The sequence below is a fragment of the Harpia harpyja genome, chromosome 3, assembly GCF_026419915.1.
Source record: "Harpia harpyja isolate bHarHar1 chromosome 3, bHarHar1 primary haplotype, whole genome shotgun sequence".
NCBI lineage: Eukaryota > Metazoa > Chordata > Aves > Accipitriformes > Accipitridae > Harpia > Harpia harpyja.
Window position 1 is genome coordinate 59,415,450 of NC_068942.1, and position 21,979 is coordinate 59,437,428.

The 21,979-nt window shown below is 40.2% G+C and overlaps 1 protein-coding gene across 46 annotated transcripts in view; it reads left to right on the top strand.

The window, feature by feature from the left end:
* The window catches only part of NRXN3 (neurexin 3), a 1,052,972-nt gene that overhangs the window by 905,478 nt on the left and 125,515 nt on the right, over positions 1–21,979 (top strand). For all 46 annotated transcript variants that reach the window (XM_052782846.1, XM_052782845.1, XM_052782867.1 and 43 more), the window contains one exon: positions 3,689–3,860. In XM_052782846.1, coding sequence (XP_052638806.1) covers positions 3,689–3,860 — 172 coding nt within the window. The remainder of the gene's footprint in view (positions 1–3,688; positions 3,861–21,979) is intronic.

Genomic DNA, 21,979 nt, shown 5'->3' on the forward strand with positions numbered 1-21,979 from the left:
CTTGGAGGTTTCAAAAACATTAATTATTGGTCACCTTTTCACAGAAAGTGTTTGGGGCAGCCCAGCGAATACCAATGCAGAGAAGAAAAAATGCACACTGTCTGTTAAAATTCTCTTGAGCCCTTTTGGAGTATGTAACGTGCATACTCTGTGGGGCTCCGTATTCAGTTTTCCCCTTGCTGTATGGTTAGGAATTTTTTTCTTTAAATACAAAATAAACATTACAGATAGTGACTCAAAGGAAAATCTTTCTTTGTCACATACTTACTGGTCTAGTTAATACCTGTGTTTGGTAATGTGGAAAGAAAATCTACTAGCTGAATGTATGGGGAAAGGAATGAAAGGTCACGTCCATCATGAAGTGTTAAAGTTTAACAGTAAAGCTTGTCTTTCAGATTTAGAAGGAAGGTAGGTCTTGGTAAAAGCTGCTTTTAATGAGGTGTTGTAGTGTAGGAAACTGAAATTGAAGAGATCTTGAAAATAAATTCTGGATTTGCCCCTTGTGTCCATGGTCCCTGTTCTTTGCTGTAGGATTTTCTTTGGGTTTTGCTTTACTTTTTTTTTTTCTGCCAGGAAAGCATAAACTAATTGTTGCTTTTTTCGTAGTGTCTGGTGCCCTGGAGGTATAAAATATCACGAATAAACTACATCTTGAAGTCTGTGTGTGCAGTTTGTCTTCAATAGCCTTGCTTTTGGCATATTGTTATATTGTGTTTTATCCTGGTAATTGAAACAGAACCATTTTCATGACAAGCTCCTACTCAGTCCAAATAAGAGTATCAGAATCTGGCATAAAGTTGTGCTTCTGCAGAACTCATGTTAAAGAGTCACAGGGAGCTCTGCCTAAGGTGGGACTGAAGAGATCTGGAGCAGGCCTTCAGTCAGGCCCATGATTTTTTTTTTTTAGACAAATTTTTGCCTTTCTCAGCTGCAACAAAGTGTTATACTCCTTTTAGAAGGGCTGTGTTCTCTTGGCTGTGGGAGGGGCTGGCAATCTGCTTGGGATGGGGAGGGCACCAGTTTGCTCATTTTCCTCCTCTCTCCAGCAGACTGAAGGCCACTGGTGGTTTGCAGTCCTCCGCTTCCAGAATCTTAACTTTTTCCAGTTTGCCCTCTTATCCATGGGTTATCACTAGCCCTTTAAATAGGGTTTTTCCTTCAAGCCTGGGGAAAGGGAATGGCAAAAGGGGCTATCTCCTTTTCCTGAAAAGAGAGATCAGAAACATTTTCTCCTTCTGCAGGGGAGATTAGCTAAACTTCCCACCATCCCTTTCCCCACTTGTAAGTTTTTATCTCTGCCTCGTTAAGCCTGCAGGGCTTGAAGGTATGCAGCTTTTACTGTGTTGAATACCCCTTAATCCCTTCCTCTTCTGTGTTGGTGGAGATCTGTTCCATTAGGCAAGGCACAGCTCTTCCATCTTACCTGCTCACATTATGCCTTCACCAAGGTGGACTCTTCTCAGAGTGGCTGCAGTGTGCAAAAGAAGATTGATGTATTGATGGCGATTGAAAAGCTGTATGAGAGGTTGTCCAGGAGGTTGATTATAAGGCAGCACCTTGCAAAACCACATGGAGTCAGTAGCCAGGTTACCCGGTCAGCAGACATTCTTTGACTCTTTGAGCAAAAATTAATCTTGTTCTTTGCTAATTGCTATGGAGATAATTACATGGTTGCCAGCAAAAGATTCACTAAAACAGTGTTGGGAGCTCACTTACTTCATATGTCAAAGAAGTGGTAAAGCTGTGCCAGCAATGGTTTTACCTGAAATAAATCTCTGTTCACTGAAAACTCCCTTATTTTTTGGGTAGCATAAGAGAAGAAAGGTTGATTTTTTTCAAATGGTATCTGAGTTCATGCATCTGCTGGGAGCTGCAATCCACTTACCCCATGTTCTAATGAAAAAAGATTATTGATATCTTGAAGGGAAGTCCATCCAAAGCATAGCAGTGAGAATGTACAAGACTGTTGCTATCCAGCATACATTTAGCAGAGTCTAAAATTTACCATTATAACAAGAGAAAAAACAGGGTGCTTGCTGTTACAGTGCTAACCTTCAAGTAGTCAAAGCACAGTCCAATTTTTTTAATGACCTCTTCAGCAACAGGATTGTTTGTTTTCCTTTCCTAATAGCAGTGTTGTAGTCTGAGGATTAAGGGGAATGGTGTTAGGAAAAAAAAGTCAAAAAAGAGACAGGTATTGAAGATATAAAGAACTTGTGATGAGTATTTTGGTATGAGTAAACCTTGACATGTAAGGTAAAGCAGGAATCGGGAAAGGCCTCTGTGAGAAATTGGAAGACATGGGGGATTTTAAGGAAAAGGTCTGTTGATACCAGGAGACAGGAGTAAATCCAGGAGAGGAATCTGAGGTGGCCCTCAAGTACAAGAGGAGAGGTTTCTTTCTTATTGCTGAGATTTGCTAATGACAATGTAGTGAAGTCAGTCAGGGTAACAGCCCTGAAGTCCTTTGCCCACCAGGTAGATTAGTAAGGTAATAACAGTAACAAAATTGTCTCTTGCCCCTTTAGTATACCTCAGTGCTGTTTCAAAGAGGCTCTGTTTTTATACGAGACGGCCTTCTACTCTCTGTTGTTTCTTCCTTGATTTTTCTATTGAGAGTTAACAAAGCTATTGCCAATTTTACAGCATGGATGGCTAGCAAATGTATTGGCTTTCTATATGATACATTTTAGTTCTGCCTCTCTGCACCAGATTTGAATCCATGAAGTACACCTAATATACCTTCATAAACATCAACACCAGCATACTATGCCTCTCCTTGTTGAGGGCTTGAAGATGCATTCCTGTTAATTGTATATTGTACAGTGTTGGGAATTTCTGCACTGTTTAAATCAGTAGTATTAAATGTGGATATCCAAATATACTCTGGGTGCATATTTTACAACTTAAAGTCATTGAATATGGTCGTTACTTGGAACTACATGAAGGGAGCTGCAGGGGCAAGCGTTATGGCTGGTACGACTGGCTTTGCCTGCTCTTCCCTTTCAGTCAGTGACGGTGGAAAGTTTTAGGGAAAACACTATGGAGTACTGCTTTATTGGTAAGGCATTGCTTGGGGTGTGATGTAGAAAAAGTAATAGGCTGTGGCTACTCCTGTCTTTTGAAAGTCTGGAAGGTTTTCCGTTTGGTTTAAGAGCAATTAGCTTCCCTCAGGCGGTCAAAGTCAGCTAATTACATTTTTTCCATCCATCTTGTAACTGCATTCTCCTTGCTGGATCCCACAGTTATTTGCTTTGGGGTGGGGACTGTTTGTTTCCCAAGCAGAATAACAGAACAAAACAGTTGTTGGGATACAGCCTGCCTGTGGCTGCATTTCAGATGACAACTGAATAAGTGACTACTAATAATCAGTAGAGATGTTGCTCCAGTAACTATTTATCCACATCTCCTGGTTTTCATTGCCTGATTTCTCACCTGTCTTCTGTGCTGTTTTAAGGGAACAAATGAGTCACTATGTTCAGGTGAATGCTGTAAAGAGTGCAAAAGACAATGTTTGTATTGAAGTAGAGCCTATGAAATATGTCCTGACACGGCTCAAAACAGTGCTTCAGTGTATTCTTCAGTGCCATCTACTGGCACAATTACCCGTTAGAGATTTATAGGCCAAGAACATTCTCCTAATAGGCAGCAATTTACAAGCATTTGTTTCTTTTTTCTTTTATTTTAGGAGCAAGGCAAGATTGGTGTAGTCTTCAATATTGGCACAGTGGACATCTCTATTAAAGAGGAAAGCACACCTGTAAATGATGGCAAATACCACGTGGTACGCTTTACCAGGAATGGTGGCAACGCCACACTTCAGGTTGACAGCTGGCCAGTGAATGAACACTACCCAACAGGTGCATATTTTTTTTCCTTTGGTTTTCTCTTTCAGTGTATCTATACCTACAAACTAATGTTTAATAACAACTGGTTGCTATATAAATCTTTGTTGCTTCATCTCAACAATAAATTGACCAGCCTGGTGGTGCATATTCTGTCTGTTGGAACACAAAGTAATAGTCCTTTACACTGGAAGAATAAGCATGCCAACTCTATGGTATGATGCACATAGATGCTGCTATTTCAGAGGTCTCTAAGTGAATCCTGGTTCTGCAGAGAGTTACAAACTGATTCAACAACAAACTTGGTTTTGCTACTTGTGATATTTTCTAACTATTTAAGGGAGGAAAGTTTTGAAGAGACCTTATGAAAAGGAGAGGTAACTCTAGCCACACCCAAGATACTGTCTATATAGATATAGAGTTGAATTTTAAGGAATGTGGAAAATTAAGTTGCAAGTATTTGAACAGACTTTACGCATACCTCATAATTTTTCATCATCTGACTTTCACTCTCTCTTTTAGGTTTGCAGATGTAAAGGTTAACACACATTCTAGCCAAAACTGTCAACTGTTTGTTGGCTTTAGGTCAAAATGTAGTGGAACTATTCGGTATCTCTTCGGAAATCATCGCCCTAAATCCACCAGAACAGCGGACAACTAGCTCTTGAGTGACTGTCCCATGTTTTATCCCACCTCTTGATACTATATGTCACCATGCTAAAAGGACAAACTCACTCCAAGTGAAAAACAGATGGCTGTATGTGATGCTGACAGTGCGTAAGATAGCTGAGGCTTGATAATGTGGATGGTTACAAAAGGCAGGAGGAGCACAAGCAAAGAATTCCAATGTTAACCACATTCTTCTTATCCCCATGTTGTTGTCTAAGATCAAGCCATGGAGTTAGATTCTAGCTCTGTTATCCGTTGGTTAGAGAGGGAAGTGTGGCTAGGAGAGGCCCAATTTGGGTATCTTTCCTCTCCTCCTTTCATCAATTATTTTGTGGTAAAATACCTCTGATCCAGTTGGCAGCCAATTACAGTCAGTAAAAACCCCATGAATAAATTTTCTTCTTCTATTACTTGCTGTAGTAAGTCCCTGGTGTAAAGAAACAAAATATTCAGCTCGTTGCTTTAGAGGTTTTTTTTGTTTTTTAAAAGGGAAAATAAATCACACTCAGAGACTACCTCAGTACCCTCTGCTTCTGTCTTGGCTAAAGATATTCCTGTGTTTTCATTAGAAGATGTATGGTTTTATAGAATCAGCATTAATCTTATGTTCTGGGCTAGTATTGAGTATATTGAGTTGTACCCCAATGGAAAAGGACACCTTTATATTCCAGACACCTTTTCCTTTCCATGCATGTATTTCAATTTCTGGCTGTTTATAGATGATGAAGTTTTCAGCCTGTCCCTGTGAAAATAAGGCTTATGGGGTCATACTTTGTGTGTGTACGTGTGTCTTCCTTATTTTTTCCAGTGTCTTTCAAACCAATTTTTTAAACAAATTTTAAAAAGTTGAAAAAAAAAAAGATCCTACATGGCTAGGGAAAAAAAAAAAGGGAGGAGGGCAGTGTTCCAGCCCTCCCAGAGGAAAGGACTGTGGCTTGATCTCAATTCATGTTAAATACCAGAATATCCATATAATAAAGAGGCATTATGAATGCCTCAGATTCAGAAAAAGCTTCAATGAGCCAATAATTACAGGAAACCAATATTTATTAGTTCCCTTTTCTGGGCAATTAATGGTTTAAAAGAAGACCAAACAGGAGCTTTTGAAATGAATAATTTGTTGTCTTTCACAGACCAAACTTGCACTAGTTTCTCATACCGAGTGCAAGACCAAACTGGCATTCAGCAGAGTTTCAACTGTGTAAAAAGCTTTGTGGTTGGGTTGACCCAAGCTAATCCAGCATGTTTTAGCTGGAGACTGCTGAAACTACAGTTCGTATCAAACTCGTGTAATAATAGCTAAGGAATCCCGTATTGTACACATAGGATCACTTCAATTCTGGAAACACAGTTATTTGTAGTGTTTAAGAAACATTGTATTTGTAGCACATGCATGTTTGGGCACGCTGTGTTCTCTGTAATATGAACAATTTCATGTGTACTTGATTTTCTGCACAGTGCTACAGCCTAATTTTTGTAAATTTTATAAACTAGCTAAAGTATCTTCCTCGTCATCACATGTGGCGCAATCTTCAGGCAGCAGGGCTGCATTCTGAATGGCATTTCCATGCTCCTGAGTTTTATTACCTGTAGAAGGATTATACATTAGACTCATAATTACTTGCTCAATGGAAAGTACAAATAAAAGTGGGATATTCATTAAATGAGCAAAGAGAGAGAATATTGGCTTTCCTTAAAACACAGTCTTCAGTTAAATTGAAATTAAATGAAACTAGCCCAATGGGACTGAAAGACTCCAAAGCTGTATTTTTGCAACTTCAAATAAAAGACAAGGATGTGGAAGGAAAATGGAAAAGCAGCAAACTTACAATTCAGGCACTGACATTTTGGTTTTTATAGCATCCAGTTGCATCTCAGTCACCTGCAACATGAGGTGCTTTTCTCGTGAGGAAAAGGGTTAGAGAGAAATGGTAAAGGAGGGAATTAACTTGGAGCTAAGGTTGACTAAGCTTTGGGACTGAAATAATCCTAGTCATTAGGGATGATCTCTCACTGTTTGTACCATTCCAACTCTGCCAGAATTTCTCTTACTGGGCAGTAAGACTCCGAACAGTAGTCCGGTACAGGTAAGAGACAAAAGCTCCTGAGAACATGGTGATGGCATATAGCAGCATTAGCACTGGGGCTGCTATCTGCAATCCAGCTGTCGTGGTTTAGTTCAGCAAAAACCATTGAGCCATTTATGATTTATTGCATTAGTTTTGCCCTTTCTCCTCTCCCTCAAGTACACAATAAGGAGATGGGCTTTTGCCATAGGCTGTATTGATAAAAAATTCCTTGATGCTTGATTCATTAAGTTGGTCATCACAATGTGTTTCTCAGTCAGGGTATACACCTTTTGCTAACATACATATGAATTTCTATGCCCTAAAGTACGTTTTCTATGACTACCTCCCTTCTGTTTTCTCACGTGCCTTCACCCTTTGGTGTATATCCCAGGTAACAGGTTGTGCTTGGTTACTGTTATTTTCTTGCTTCTATGTTCTTTCTGAGAGCCTTCTAAATAAATCTGTCTAGTGATGAAGTAGGAGTCATTTTGGACCAAGAGTAGGTAAGATAGGAAAGCTAGTTCAGGAAGAGGAAGCATCTGACATGTTTTTGTTTCAGATTACAGTAAAAACCATCAACTTTGAAAAACTTTACAGTGAGATAGAAGGATTTAAATTAGGAATCCTGAGGTTTGGGATGGAGTCAGCAATTCTCAAGAGAGTTAAAAACAAATCTGTCTTGACACAGAACTGGGATATGTCAGTCCCTAAGTTTTCATTAAGTCTTAGACAGATTTTTTTTTTCTCTGTCCACTGTCTTTGCTTGCAAAGAAATACTTTGTGTGTTGGCAGATTTGTAGTCTACATCAAAACAAGCCTGATATTCCTGTTCGTTCATCCATGAACTGACTACATTTTCTGCAGCAGAAAAAGAAGCAAAACTAGGTGAAGAGAAGCTGTAAAGCAAGAGTATCAGTGACACCAAAATAAAGTCTAATTGGAGTAATGTTTTAAAGGAGAAGATTAATGGAACAGAGGCAAAAGGCAGGAAGACATTGTCATTTAAAGAAGTACATGGTTTAGCAAGAGAACTGTAGCCTGGATTTTATTAATGCATTTTAAAAATAAGAAATAGGACAACACTAAACAACTGGATCCTTATCAGGATTCATTAGTTCATCCACCCAATACAGATTTTATATTTTTCCCTTTTATCATTCTGTTGCATGATCTCTCAGCCTTCTTTTAGGAGTCTCTGCCCTTTCAAATGACATTAATTTGCAGTTCTATTGGTGCTGAAAAAAAGAAAAAATATTTCATCCTATGTGGCCCTACTTCATTCTCTCAAGTACACGTTTGAGAGGAAGTTGGATTTTAGGAAAAGCTGGGCAGTTAGCTCTTGACAGCAGAACTCCAGGGACTCTTTGACTGCTCTGGCCAAGTACTGTGGCCTGATAAGTGCCTACCTATAAAACAAAAAGTTGGTTCTGAGCCTCTGATGTCTGTGCTGGGATTTTCCTTCAGAATAGTTACAGTCCCAAGGACCAAATGACCCTGAACAGTTGGGGCATATATATTCTGGTTTAACTTCATTTGAAAGGACTCTAGTTTGTACTCCCTGAGAGCATTTCAGTATGTGAACCAAAGTGTAGCAAGTGGAGAGTGTGGGGAGGTACACCTTGGAGGCATGCTCCTGATTCAAATCAAAATGCTGATGTAGATGGAGCTTACCTTAGTGTACAGCTGGAGCTGGACAGGGGAGCTCATTCTTGCATTGCTCCTTCCCTTGCTTATGTTGCTTAAATAGTCAAATTTCTGTTTTCTACTCTTTGTCATCTTCTGCTCAGGGGGATCACTTTACCAATGCTATTCACCATGTAACTGGCCCAAGAAAAGTAGCCACATGGGAGTGGAAATGATCAGTCAGGAGACAGGGAAAGATAAGATGACTTCCTTTATCAGCAAGGCTGGCTTACGCCAGTTTAAAGTCTTCACTGAACTACATCTTTAGTAGTCTATGTGAGAAGTCATTCTTTCTCACCTACCATTGCCTGAAATAAAACGCTTTCCAGAAGCACAGGTTAAAGTGATAATGGTCTGGATTGTCCTATCTATCTAAAATGTGAAAGGCATGAAGTCTCTCTTGCTACAATATATTTTTCATTTACTTGGTGGAAAGATCTGAAATTGCTTAGTCAGTACCAGGCACATTATGTGAGACAGGGAAGAAACCTGGCTGAGTTCCTACTTGCTTCTTTCAAAAAGTTTTCCAGCAAACTGAAGGAGTACTGAAGGAGCTAGCAGATGTTATGGCAGGACCCCTCTCGATCATCTACCAAAGGTCTTGGGAGTCTGGGGAGGTCCCTGCTAGCTGGAAGCTAGCCAGTGCTGTTCCAATTTACAAAAAGGGTGTGAGGGAAGACCCAGAGAACTACAGACCTGTTAGTCTGACCTCAGTTCCTGGTAAAATTGCAAAGATCAGACTGGGTGCTATTGAAAGGCATTTGAAAAATAATGCAATCATCAGGCACAGTTAACATGGGTTCACAAAGGGAAAGTCCTGTTTAACTAATCTGATATCCTTCTATTATAAGGTCACCCACCTAGGGGATGAAGGAAAGCTGGTGGATGTAGTTTTTCTGGATTTTAGTAAGGCTTTTGATGCTATCTCTCACAGTATCCTTCTGGACAAGTTGTCCAACTGTGGGATGAGCTGGCACACAGGGAGCTAGGTAAAGAAAAGGCTGAATGGCAGGGCTCAAAGGGTTGTGGTGAATGGGGCTACATCTGGCTGGTGACCAGCCACCAGCGGTGTTCCTCAGGGTTCAATTCTAGGGCTAGTTCTGCTCAATGAACTTATCAAATGATGCGGATGCAGGAGTTGAATGCACCATTAGCAAGTTTGCTGACAGTACCAAACTGGGAGGTGCTGTTGACTCTCTTGAGAGATGAGAGGCCTTGCAGAGGGATCTAGATAGATTGAAGCATTGGGCTATGATTAATGGGATGAAATTTAACAAGTCCAGATGCCAGATCCTACACCTAGGATGGAGTAATGCTGGGCACAAGTATAAACTGGGAGAGGAGCGGCTGGAGATCAGCCCTGCAGAAAGGGATCTGGGGGTGCTGGTCGACAGCAGGCTCGGTATGAGTCCGTAGTGTGGCCTTTGCACCCCAAGAGGGCAAACCGCGTTCTGGGGTGCACCAAACACAGTATAACCAGCTGGTCAAAAGAGGTGATTATCTGGCTGTATACAGTGTTGGTGCGGCCGCACCTTGAGTACTGTGTGCAGTTCTGGGCCCCACAGTTTGAGAACGATGTGAATGTCCTTGAATGTGTCCAGAGGAGAGCAACAAAGCTGGTGAAAGGGCTGGAAGGCAGGTCCTATGGGGAGTGGCTACGGACTTTGGGGTTGTCCAGTTTGGAGAAAAGGAGGCTGAGAGGCGACCTCGTTGCTCTCTACAGCTTCCTGAGGAGGGGAAGTGGAGAGGGAGGTGCCGATCTCTTCTCCCTGGGATCCAGTGATAGGACATGTGGGAATGGTTCAAAGCTGCACCAGGGGAGGTTCAGACTCGACATTAGGAAGCATTTCTTTACAGAGGGAGTGGTCAAACTGGAACAGGCTTCCTAGAGAGGTGGTTGGCAGGCCTCATGCCTGTCAGCGTTTAAGAGGCATTTAGACAATACCCTTAATAACACACTTTAATTTTTGGACAGCCCTGAAGTGGTCAGGCAGTTGGACTAGATGCTCCTTGTAGGTCCCTTCCAACTGAAAACTGTTCCATTCCATTCCATCCTATCCTATCCTATGCTGACTCACTCCCAGAGTAATAGAGAAAGTGTGGTAAAGGTTATAGTTTTACATTTAAGTGAAAGGTGTTGAGACACAAGCTCTAGAAAAAAATCTCGTGACTCTCAGTTTTTCTAAAGTTTTTTTTACCTTATGACCTCCCATCTTTGAGAAAATTCCCAAGAAGTTTGTTTCGGGACAGCTGAAATTTTATACAACATCTGTATATTACAGTTTTAATAGATACTCTATGTCTCATCTCATCTGTTTTACCTGTAGAGAAGAAATTATGGTGGTGGAAACAAATGAAATATTTATGTTGGTCTGCCCCTTTTGATACGCTTGAATGATATGTATGGTTCCGTCTTATCCTTCTTTTACTAAAAGTCTTCTTTGACTAAAAGGCTACAAATTGAAATGTGGGGGGGGTTGTATTGCTGTTGAAGACCATTGGATACTTTAACAAAGTGCTGAGTATTTCTCAGTGGGATGATGCTAACTCTGCCGTGTTTGCGTGCTCTTTTGGTTGTACCAAATTAGAATATTGGCTGCAGCCTAGTAAGATGCAAAATATCTAGATCCTCATTTTTTTTTTCTTTAATACCCACCCAGAAGTATTGTAGGCATTTTAAAAATGCAGTAGTACAGTAGGCCAAAGAGAACTTGAGTTAAGTCAGCATCAGGGATTTTACAGGACTTCTGGGGTGGGAGAAATGGAGCACAGAGCTGTTTTGGGGAGAGCAGACTGAATACTGCGAATGTAGAATGGAAAGGGCATTTAATAAGCAAGGAAACTGAAGTTGGTTTAAATATTAAGTGTTGTATGACACCCCGCAACCTATGATGGGTGCTATTGTAAGTTTCTGTGACAAACAAAAAACAGATTTCATTTTCAGATATGTGGGTGTCCGCAGCTCCAGCTGTCTTTAAATGGAGTGTTGGTACTCAGTATCTCTAAAAATGGTTATACCCATCTCTACAAATCAAATTCCCTGAGTTTTACACAATTGTGACTACTGAACTGGAGTTCATAGTCTGTTTTGAAACAGGTCATTTCTTGTCCTATTCAAGCCATTTATCAACTTTCCCTTGATATTTTCAATCTCCTTCCACAAGTGTCATGATCTTTTTGTTCAATGAAGTCCATTTCCCACCTCATCCCTCTACTGGAGGGAATTCGAGGAGGGTGCTGTTTCTTTTCTTTTCTTCATTCTTTCTGGGTTTATTTAGTTTTTATCAGCAACATTTTCTTTCTCTCCCTCTGTGATTTCCCAGCCGTGAGATAAATAGCCTTGTATCTTACAAGCTAAATACAATTACTGCTATCAAAACTAGAGTCTTTCTCTCCCAGTAAATGTCTCTTGGAAGCTGATAAGCTGTTCAAGGCAAACTGCAGGCTTCTGCCTAATCCTGAGATTAAACATAACCACCCAGAAGACAGCAAGAGATAATTGGGGGGGTGTGGGGTGGGGGGATGCAGGCAGGAGAGGAAGAGAGGAGGAGAAAGTGAGATCCTCTCCTGAGATATTAAGAGGACATATACAAGGCTCAAGGTTATTTGTAAAGGAATTACACAAAACACACACGAGCTTGTTATGATGAGGAATTTCCTCAGATAATGCAGCGATTGTTGTATTTGTTAAAGACAAAATTTAGCAGGGATTTGTTTGATATAAAACATAGAGGGGACCTGTAGAAAACAGCTCCCAGCCATGACTGCTGATTTTTATACATTAGTCCCCATCTTGTCCTTGAAACAGGAGGTCTCACAAGGTTGCATCCAGATTCTTTGCACATCCTAGCTGGGGTTCATCTCACTGTCTTTACGCTGAATATGGTGAGACAGTAGATTTCCCAAGAGCAAAGCGGGGGACTAAGCCAGCTTTTCCGTGCTCTTTGTTTTGCTATCTGCTGACCATCTGAACAAGGGTAACTTAACCCTCCTGTTTGTGAAACAGGGTTAACCCTGATCTTCTAGGAAATGAGTGCCTTAATTACAGAGGAATAGTGTGTTACACCTGTAGTAGTCTTCGGTTACAACCAAGGCAGGATTACTGAAGACAGATAGTCTTTATGAATCAGTCCAATACAGTTGAAAAAAGCAGCCTCATTTCTGGATATATAAGTTCTTCTTGATTTTTTTCATCAGTGACATTTTAATTTTCTCCCTCTGTAATTTTTTTAAGGTCTTGTGTTTCTGAAAGCTTGTCTGTATTTTTTAACTGTTATCAATTAGCCTAATGGGATATTACCTCTCCCAACTTCGCTTTATTTAATTTAGAATGCATTAGTCAAGAAGGAGAAGGTAAGTTTGGGTGATCTAATGCTAGCATCACTGGAGGATTTAAGAGAAGTCTACATATCCTTTCTTCAGCTGACATATGCTCTGATACTGTAAACAGTATGCAATATTGTGATTATAAGTTCTCATGAGCTCAGTAATGCAGAGTCTAATGCTGGTTGGGAAATTAACAAGGAAAACTCAAAAGCAGAACTAACTGGGGTGTCTGAGTCATTGCAACAAGTTTTTCCTTTCTAAGTTTGTACTTATCCTTGCACAATACCCCTGCATGGCTCATGTTGTACTACTTCAGTGATTTCCAAATGTTTGGTAGCTGAGCCTTATTAGAAGAAATAACTAGTTCTCTGTGCTTTGCAGAGCCTGGCTCCTCCTCCCCCAAATTCTCTCTGTCTCTTCCAGAGTGATTTTGGTATCTCCTCATTCCCTCTTCTTTCCACCACCCCCCCCAACCCCAAATCTGATTTCTGCCTTCTTGTGCCCCTTTAGCAATCCCTTTCCTCTTTCAGACTTGAGGCCGTTATGATCTCCTTCTCACTTCTGAAGCTTTGCTTCTGAAATGAAGATAACAGTAAGAAGCTTGGCTGAATCCATTTGCCTCCATGAAGAGGCACAGGGATCTTGTGCTTGACTGCTTGGAGTCATTAATAACTCCCGTTGCTTGATGTGCAAGCTGAAGGGATTTCTTTGTGGTACTGCCAGGTCCCACTGTGGTCTTAATATTTTCCTATCCAAATGCCCTTGTGAGTGGGTAATGACTTAGGAACAAGAGCACTGAATTTTGATTAGCCCTGTGGGCTGAGTGTGATCCCCAGGGTTCTTGTCATACACTTGTTTGTGGGTTTGATTTTTCATATTGTGCTCATTTTGTGGGACTTAAATGAGCTCTCAGATGCTTCCTATCAGCATGAATTGGAGATGGCATGTAAAGTGCCTTTGACAGATTTACTGCATTTTATAATGAGCTAAAACATATAAAAAGACAGGGTTAATAAAACAGCATTGGAGAAGCACATTTTGAAGGAGGTACTGTGACATATGTTGAAAGATCTGCCAAGAGGGATGATTAAAGCATGACAAGTTGATGAAATCAAGAGTTGATTGTAGCTTGTCACTGCAGGGCCATAACATCTATAATATATTTATAAGGTTGGAAAACAGATAAATATGGCTACATGATATGAACACTCAGTTTTGGTCCCCTGTATCCACTGAGATATAAACCTACACACATTAAGTCACCAGCAGACAAACATACTTTGGAATTTGTGCAAAAACACCCATGTTAATGCATGTGCATCCATACTGGATGATGGGATAGGATCCGACATGATAAAAAAGTTACGTAAATGTTGCCACTGTGCTCACAGTTTGACTTCTATGTACTTCGTGTTTTGCTTTCCCACGGGATGTATGATGCTGTGGTTCATTTCCATTTTGCCCCTATCCCCAACAGTTGCATGGAAGTGCTTTAGGGCTTGTCTGTCTTCCAATTTTGTCTTTGAGGACAGAGGAGAGGAAAGACAGAGAAAAAAAGAAAAAAGTGACTATACTGCGGCTTCGAGTACTCATTTTTCCTCTCAAAGTTTCATTTCCCCAGACTGATCCAGGCTCTTATGACATGCTGCATTCAATAGTCTGCTTGAGTTGCAGTCACCAAATACCTCAAGCCCATGTGAGTGGTAGTCTGGCAAGCACCAGCATTTCTGTCAGCTTGGCGTTAAGAAAGAGGCAAATGCATGTTTTTTTATGAAGATGTGTAAGGTAACCAGGCAGGACAAACAGTAGAGTATTATTTAACAGCAATAGGATTGCAAGAAGGAGTTTACCTAAGGAAGGACACACATAGAATAGTATTTTCATGCAAGTAGCCATGACCATCTAATGCCCACCTAGGATCCCACAGATAGTCCTTGAGCTGTGGGAAAGAGGGGAGAAGGGATAAGAAGCATTCTTATGTAGCAGTCTCTATTACTGCTACGTAACAGTCACGTAAAAGGTTGTTCTAACATGCAAATACATGCCACAGAGGCAATACTAGTTTTAATTTAGCCAAAATACTTTATCTTGTTTATAGCCTGGATAAAGAAAATATTATCAGAAAGTACTGACAATTTGAGGAAAACTTTTTGTTGGTGCTGTCCAAAAGAACAGAGATATGTATTATATTGCTGCATGCTGTTAGTTGAATTAGGGTAGCATCATTCTTACATCTTCATGAATCAGACTAGATGTCCAATATGTCAAATCTACAGGTGAATACCAAATACATCAGAAGAAAATTTGCTTTAATGGTCAAAATGACACTTCTGTCCAATGGTCCTGGATTTGGGATGGTTTCTATTCTGTCCTTCCAGAGCCTCTTTGTTCATCTAATCAGCTTCTTGAGCTGGACAGCAGCCAAGTGTCTGATGCTTCAGAGAATTACAGTAACCCACTATGGCAACAACAAAAATATGCCCCAAAAGATGTCCTTCTAAAAAAATTTGTCCTACTATAATGCTTAGTTTGTGACCTGAAATATGAGGTCACATAAGCTGTATGTGTTTGTATCACGTCTACAGTCATTATGTTTGTATTACTCTGTTGGAAAGCAAATGCTTTCTTTTTTCCCTCATTAATTCATTCAGGGAGACATGATCATGTGGAAATACTCCCACTCCCTCTCCAGCTGCAACTTGATAGAAGTTACTCTGCTGTATTGTGAGCACATTGCTCAGCCAAATTTAAACCTAGACAAAACAAAACCTAGGCAGTTTAGTGGCCTGATTCTCTTTCCACTGATGATCTTGAGTCTCAAATCTCAGTTCTTTCCTCTTAGCTTAGTCCTACATACTAGGATTCTTTGTAAGAGAAATTCTTATAACACAGAGTGAATGCTTATGAAAAGTTGGGTTAACCTTTGACAATGGTAGTATGGCATGTAGTGTAACTCATGAAGAGATGAGCTTTATGATTCCCCAATCCTAGGCTTGCTCTATGTAAGAATGATGACTTAAGGTATGCCAAAATACAGTATCCATGGGGCACGATGCATCTTTCTACCTAATTGTTCTCACCCTCTTGTATCTAATATAAGAACCCTGGGCCGAGGGATTTCCCTAAATATTGGGATTACATTCTTTTACTCACTACAGGCCTTTGAGTCCCTGTCTCTGAGATACTATGGTGCAAAACATGTGTATTGCATTCAGACAGGGATCCAAGCCATGCGTTTCTTCCTTGTATCTCTTTGACATCCAGCATGCTTCTTGCTAAAATCATCACCACGCCATTTTCCATGAACAGTAACTGCACACTAAGAGATGTAGGTGTATCCTGATAGCTTGGTCTTGCTAACAATTCCAGGCTAAAGTATACAGCTGCTCACATAAGCGTGCTTATCCTAACTGCCTGAATGCTCAAATATTAAGAGCTGTTCTCATCTATTTGTGTTCACTGGTCCATGATTGTATGAATGTCCAGGTACCAAGCATAAGCAGTATCACCAAAAATTTCTGATAAATTTCTCCTTTGCTGGAGTAAGATGAATTACTATTGGTTCAGTCATCTGATGATACATAAAATGTAGCTGTATAATGTAGTGCAGAGAGAGATGGAGAAATATTTCTCAGATGGAGAATCAGGGTAAGTAAGATTGCTGGAAAGTAAGAATCCTGCTAGACAGCACAGTGCAGTGAACTCCCAGACATTAATGTAGTTACGTTTCTCTCCTGGGTTAGTTCTGTTTCAGTTTTCCTGGTCAAATGGAGTTGTTATAATATATTCTCTTTCTTCTCTCCCTCTCTGGCTCTCCCTCTGTCCCTGTCTCTCTCATACACACACACACACACACACACACACACACACACTCATGCATGCAGTAAGTGAGTAAACAAACATCTGGCCTGAGGGATCAGAGGCTTGAACAAGAACTTTGTGCTGTTCCGATCTTATTGCCTGCAGAAAGAACAGTGCCAGCTGTAATCCCAGGTTGACACAGCTGACATGCAGTGACAGAAGGGGCTCATGCATCCGTATCAGCCTTCTCCCTGCTCACTAAAAGGCACTGGAAAGCACAAAGTAATTGAAATCCAATGCTGTGGACTGAAGCAGAGCAATTGTGTAAAAGGATGGTCAGAAATTAAAGGGGCCGGTCATGGAACTAGGAGCCAGAAGTTCCTGAATCCCAGCCTTGGCTTTATAGATGCCATTCCCTGTGGTCTTGGGCAATGCTTTTACTACTCTGTGGCTCAGTTTTTCAGTCAGTAAAGTGGGGATAAAGCCTCAATTTACATTATCTTCCGGGACTTAAATAGAAAATATTCTACAATTCACTGAGTATGAAAACCTTTCTGGGTCAGTGAACTTACATCTTTGCTATTTACTGAGTACCTGGAGCACCCTGGAGACTGAAAACTCCAGTGTTGGACTTGCAAAATATTTTGTATTTTTTTCTTAAGCCCCACAAATTCAGAGTTAGTGAGATTCATGCTGCATGCTAGTCTGTCGTGTGCAGACTGAGTAGTATTTTACCCCTTCACTAATTAGCATTTCCATAGCAATTTCCAAAACTCAGTCACTTCCAAGAAAGAAATGGGTTTGGAAGGTTGGAGTAGGAAAAATATATCTACAGAAACTACAAGTGCCTTTTCCCATGGGTCTACCTTACTTTTGACACAGTGTTACTCAGTACTGATTTTTTTCACTGTATGGATGTTTCCTGTGCCTCTAGTTCATGGCTTGGCTTTGTGAATGGCACCTGTCTTTGAGAAGGCTTGCTGGGTCACTACAGGGTCCTGGAATTCTCTTTTCCTTTTTCTAAGCTGGTGCAAACAGAAGAATTGATTTCAAGAGGAGGCAAAGATCACCAATTGGTAGCAATTAGAGATGGGAAAGGTCTGTTTGGTCTCATTTATTCCATTCTGTAATCAACTGATATCCCCCACCGCTTTATCAAGTAAAATTTTAAATAATTCAAGAATTTCCCTGAGGAGACTGTAGCACTGTCTAATATGTAATCTTGATAGGAAGTGCTTCTTAATAAACTTCTTCTTTCATCAGTTTCTTACTTGCTTTTAGTTATTTCCTGGCACTCACCCTAGAGAACTTGCCCCTTTCCTTATGGTTTTTGCCTTTCTGTTATTTGTAACTGATTAGCTTTCCAGTCCTCATTGGTGACATTTGACTAAATGCTTTATAGGTATTACTCTCATTAATATTACTGACTGAGCAGCCTCCCTATATTCACTGTATTCATGGGAGATGACTGTACCTGCTTTCTCTATTTGTTGTATATTCAGCTCCCCATATTATCACCCTGATAATATATGCACAGGTAAATGAGATCCAGAAACAGGATCTCATTTAGGTTTCTGGTGGAGCCAACTCAGCTCCATCACTGCCAGCATCAAGGCAGAGACTGCAAGTCCTGCTGGAACTAAGCTGATTCCCATACAGATACTGGAGTGCCTGCCAGCACCTTCCAACAAGGAGTCTTGGATTTGGTGTAATGCCTGATAAATATAAAGAGGAGCCCTTCCTGAACAGGCAGCTCAGTGCGCTGAGCCCCAAGTGGTTCTGCAGGAATTAGTGCTCTTTCTAGCCCTACCTCCATGCTGGCTGTGTCAGACCTAAGCTAGCTGTCTACCTGAGTGTTCTTGTTTGCAGGGGTATGATAGTGAGCCACTGACTCTTTATGAAGCAGGTGTAAGGCCACAAGTTGTCTTACTGCAGATCCTGCACCATGCAAAGGCAGTTGTTCTGTTTTCAGTCTCACGTTGGTCCTGGAAGGAAAATAGTTGCACTCGTGTAGCTCTGATGCCTAACCCAATACATGTATGCTAGATCCGGTGTTTCTTTGCCCTGACTTTGCATAATCCACAAAACAGATAAGCAACCCCTAGATAAATGCGACTTTAATAGAATTTAAAGTGTCAATAGAAATAAAGTGGTTTTGGCATTTGCTTATTGCTGCTTGTTCCCACTGGGCTCTATAAATCAGATCCTGACCTTTCCCAAAGGAAGCAAAGAAGCGGGATGTGGGGACAGTAGCAGTGGGTCTTATTCTGACATCTATTTCATATCTCTTCCTGCAAAATGAAATTTGTTCTTGTTTAAAATGGAAAGATCAATATGTAGTTTCAGTTGTTCTTTAATAGTCGCTTTAGCCTTGGCTGCCTGATATGGGGCTTAATTTGGACCTGGTCAGTGAAAAAAACCCAAGAATTTGCACATTACTTAAAAAACATCTCAAAGATCTGGTAACATAGACACCCAAATTGTTTCATATCTGTAAAAAGGTTGAACTGGTAACTGCTTTCTCTACACTGTACACTAGTTCACTTTTCCAACATAAATCAAAAGAGAACTAAAGCAGACTGCTTTTATCTCATGCCCATTGCCTCAGCTTCTATAGGGCTGAAATGATTCAGTATAATCTGCTCATATGAAATAAGAACTGAATCACATTTTTCACAAGACTAACTTTTTTTTTTCTTCTGCACGCCTGAAAAAGTTTGATTAACCTTCTTCCACCTTTGCTAGTCTGAGTTTTCTTTTTGTTTTGCTCCTGTTGTGCTTCTGTGTTAGATTATTGGGGTAAGGCAGTCATTTTCTCAGTCATCCAAGACAGGATTGAAAGATTAATCTAAGGGAGGTTGAAATGTTGCTGATCTTGTCCTGGGGCAGAGCGGTGAATTAGATGACTTCTCAAAGTTTTCCCTAGTCTTATTAATGTCACAGTGGTCCATGTTAGCTGCACCTTCTGGATAGACATTTAAACTCTTAATCTCCTAGTTTGCCTCTGGATTTCCCAATTATTTTGGCCTGAATGCTGCTTTGCTTTGAATTAGGATCCTATGGTTTTTTAGGCTAAAAAAGATAAGATAAAATAGAGAGTGGCAGCAGCGTAAGGCTTTTGGTTGAGGCAGCAGAAACTTAGAAACAGCGCCAGTTGCCTGAGTAACTTTTGCTGTAGTAGTCTTGCTTGATAATTCTCTCTCCTATTTTTAGTACTTATGTTACCGAGACCTCGTTGTCTTTTGTCATGAGGGCAGTGAGCTGAGGAGAGTTGCGGTGTGAAGGTCAGCTTTTAACTCCTGTCCACGGTGCGATGAACGAAAGGAAAGGTGTGGCTCCCAGCAAACAATGTGAACAGAGGGAATTGAAGATAAAGTCAAGGGCATGCAGGATTACGGGGAAAATGAGGACAAGAAATAAAATGAGAATTCAATAGCAAAAGATGCAACTTAATTGAACAGTGAAGGCAGGGGGAAAAACATAATATCCAAGAGCTGAAGCAAAGATAAACAATGTCAAGACTTGGCTATTCTTCAATCCCCTCAAATGAAATAAAATCCCAAACTTGAATTAATCTTCCATAGCACCCCTTGTTACACAAGGCAAAACTGAAGCTTTGCAAGAATTTGTAGAGGGGCAGTTTGTGGTAGTTAGAAAGATGCTAGATCACCTGCCTTATAATTATTTTGTTTAGTTCCATGGCCATCCTGTTTCATTTCTGTATAAGCGACATCCATGGTTTCAGGTTTGGACTTTTTTCAAGCATTTTATAAAAACTGCTGTGAGTAGAGATTTTTTACATGTTTTGATTTTAATGCAAACATTCCCTATGTTATATAACATAAACCACAATATGGTCTTACGGTAATGAGACAAAATAAACAGCTATACATAAACAGGCCTGATGCTAAAACTGTTTGTAATGTTGTTATTCCTTCCTGATTTACAGATGAAGAAGGTTCTAGTCCTAAATATAGGACTAATAGGCTTATCTCAGTTTCCTAGCTGAATACAAAATGTGAACAAATGATGGTTGTACTTTGTATTTTTTAGAACAAAATATGTACTTACGGAAATGTGAAAATGGGACAGTTCAGTGTACTGGAAGTTAAGTGCAGCTGCCTGAAAACAGAAGTGGTTAAAGAGGTTCAGTGTGTACCAATCACAAACACACTTCTGAAATTTTTGTGCCCTTTATTAGATGTTAGGGAAAAATGGTAGCTTTTGCATGATGCATGTGAGTTTCCTTTTCCAGGGCACACAACATCAGCTCTGGAAAAGTTTTGGGGCTGAATTGAATGAACTGAGTCAGTTTATGTTAGTAGAGGATTTAGCCCTCAAAGGTAAACTTTGCAGGCTGTAGCAGGCTACCATGCTCCCCTCCCTTACTGATGTCAATTAAGTGTATGTAAATCTTAGCGAGATTATGGACATCCATAAAAACTCAAAAGGACCTGGCATTAAAGGCCGCTGGGTGAACCAAGCTATCAAACACTAACTACTTACTAGCCCTTCTCCTACTAAAATTCCATTTACAATACAAAGAGAGGTGGAATCAGTTTAAACCTTGATCACAGATATCAAAATGTTTTCTTAAATCATTAGTATCATCATATCGCCTTTCATTTAATAACTGCTTATTAGATAAAATGTCTCATTCTTTTTAGAGACTTATAAGCAATGAAGAAAATGTTGCTGCTTGTAGTGTCTCTTCATAAAACAGCCTTTGGCATTAATTTAGGACAGATGAGTGTTTTCTTATGGTATTCTTTTTAGCATCTTCGCAGACTTGACAACACATCAGGTTGGATTAATATTCCACCTGGAAGCGAGTACTTTCTTTCTGCCCAGTGCAATTTGCTGGAACCTTTCAGCTTTTCTCTTTCACACCAAAGCAGCAGTAAATCATCATGATTGGTATCTAGGCCAAGAAGCAACATTTTTCAGAGCTTCAATTGCTCTTTTACTTTCTTTGGCTTAAGAATCCATTTTGGTTTAGAAATACGCTAAATGCAATGAAGATTGTTTGTTTTCTTAAAGGAACCATAAATGGAAAAGCAAAACATTATCCAACATAAAAGGGTTTTGGAAGAAAAATTCTGCTTTGCCCATGAGCAAATTTAAACTGTCTCTCTCTGGACTGTTGCACTGTATCAAAAGCATTTCTTGTAGGAACTGCTAATAGTGATTAGCACAAGCAAATTATTTTGATTTTTTTCCCATTTTAGTTTGATCTAAATTGAAGATTATCAAGAGCTAAAGCTAGAAGTGAATCTGATCTATTTATCTGTATAGTCCATAGAGCAGGCATACAGAGGGCTCCAGAAAAAAGACAGAAGGCTGGCAACCGATCATATTTAACCAGCAGGCTCCGATTTTTATGACTGAGGTGCCAGGGTTTCTTGGGGGAAAGAGGGAAAAACAAAAAATAGAGCTCTTCTGCCAGATTCCTCTCCAAAATATTTAGTCCTCAGGAATGTCTGTGGTATTTGAAATGTTTTGAATATTCAGGTTAAACAAGATTCATGGATCCAGAAGATTTCAAAATGTTACTGTTAAAATCCTTAAGGTCATAAGAGCTTGGGT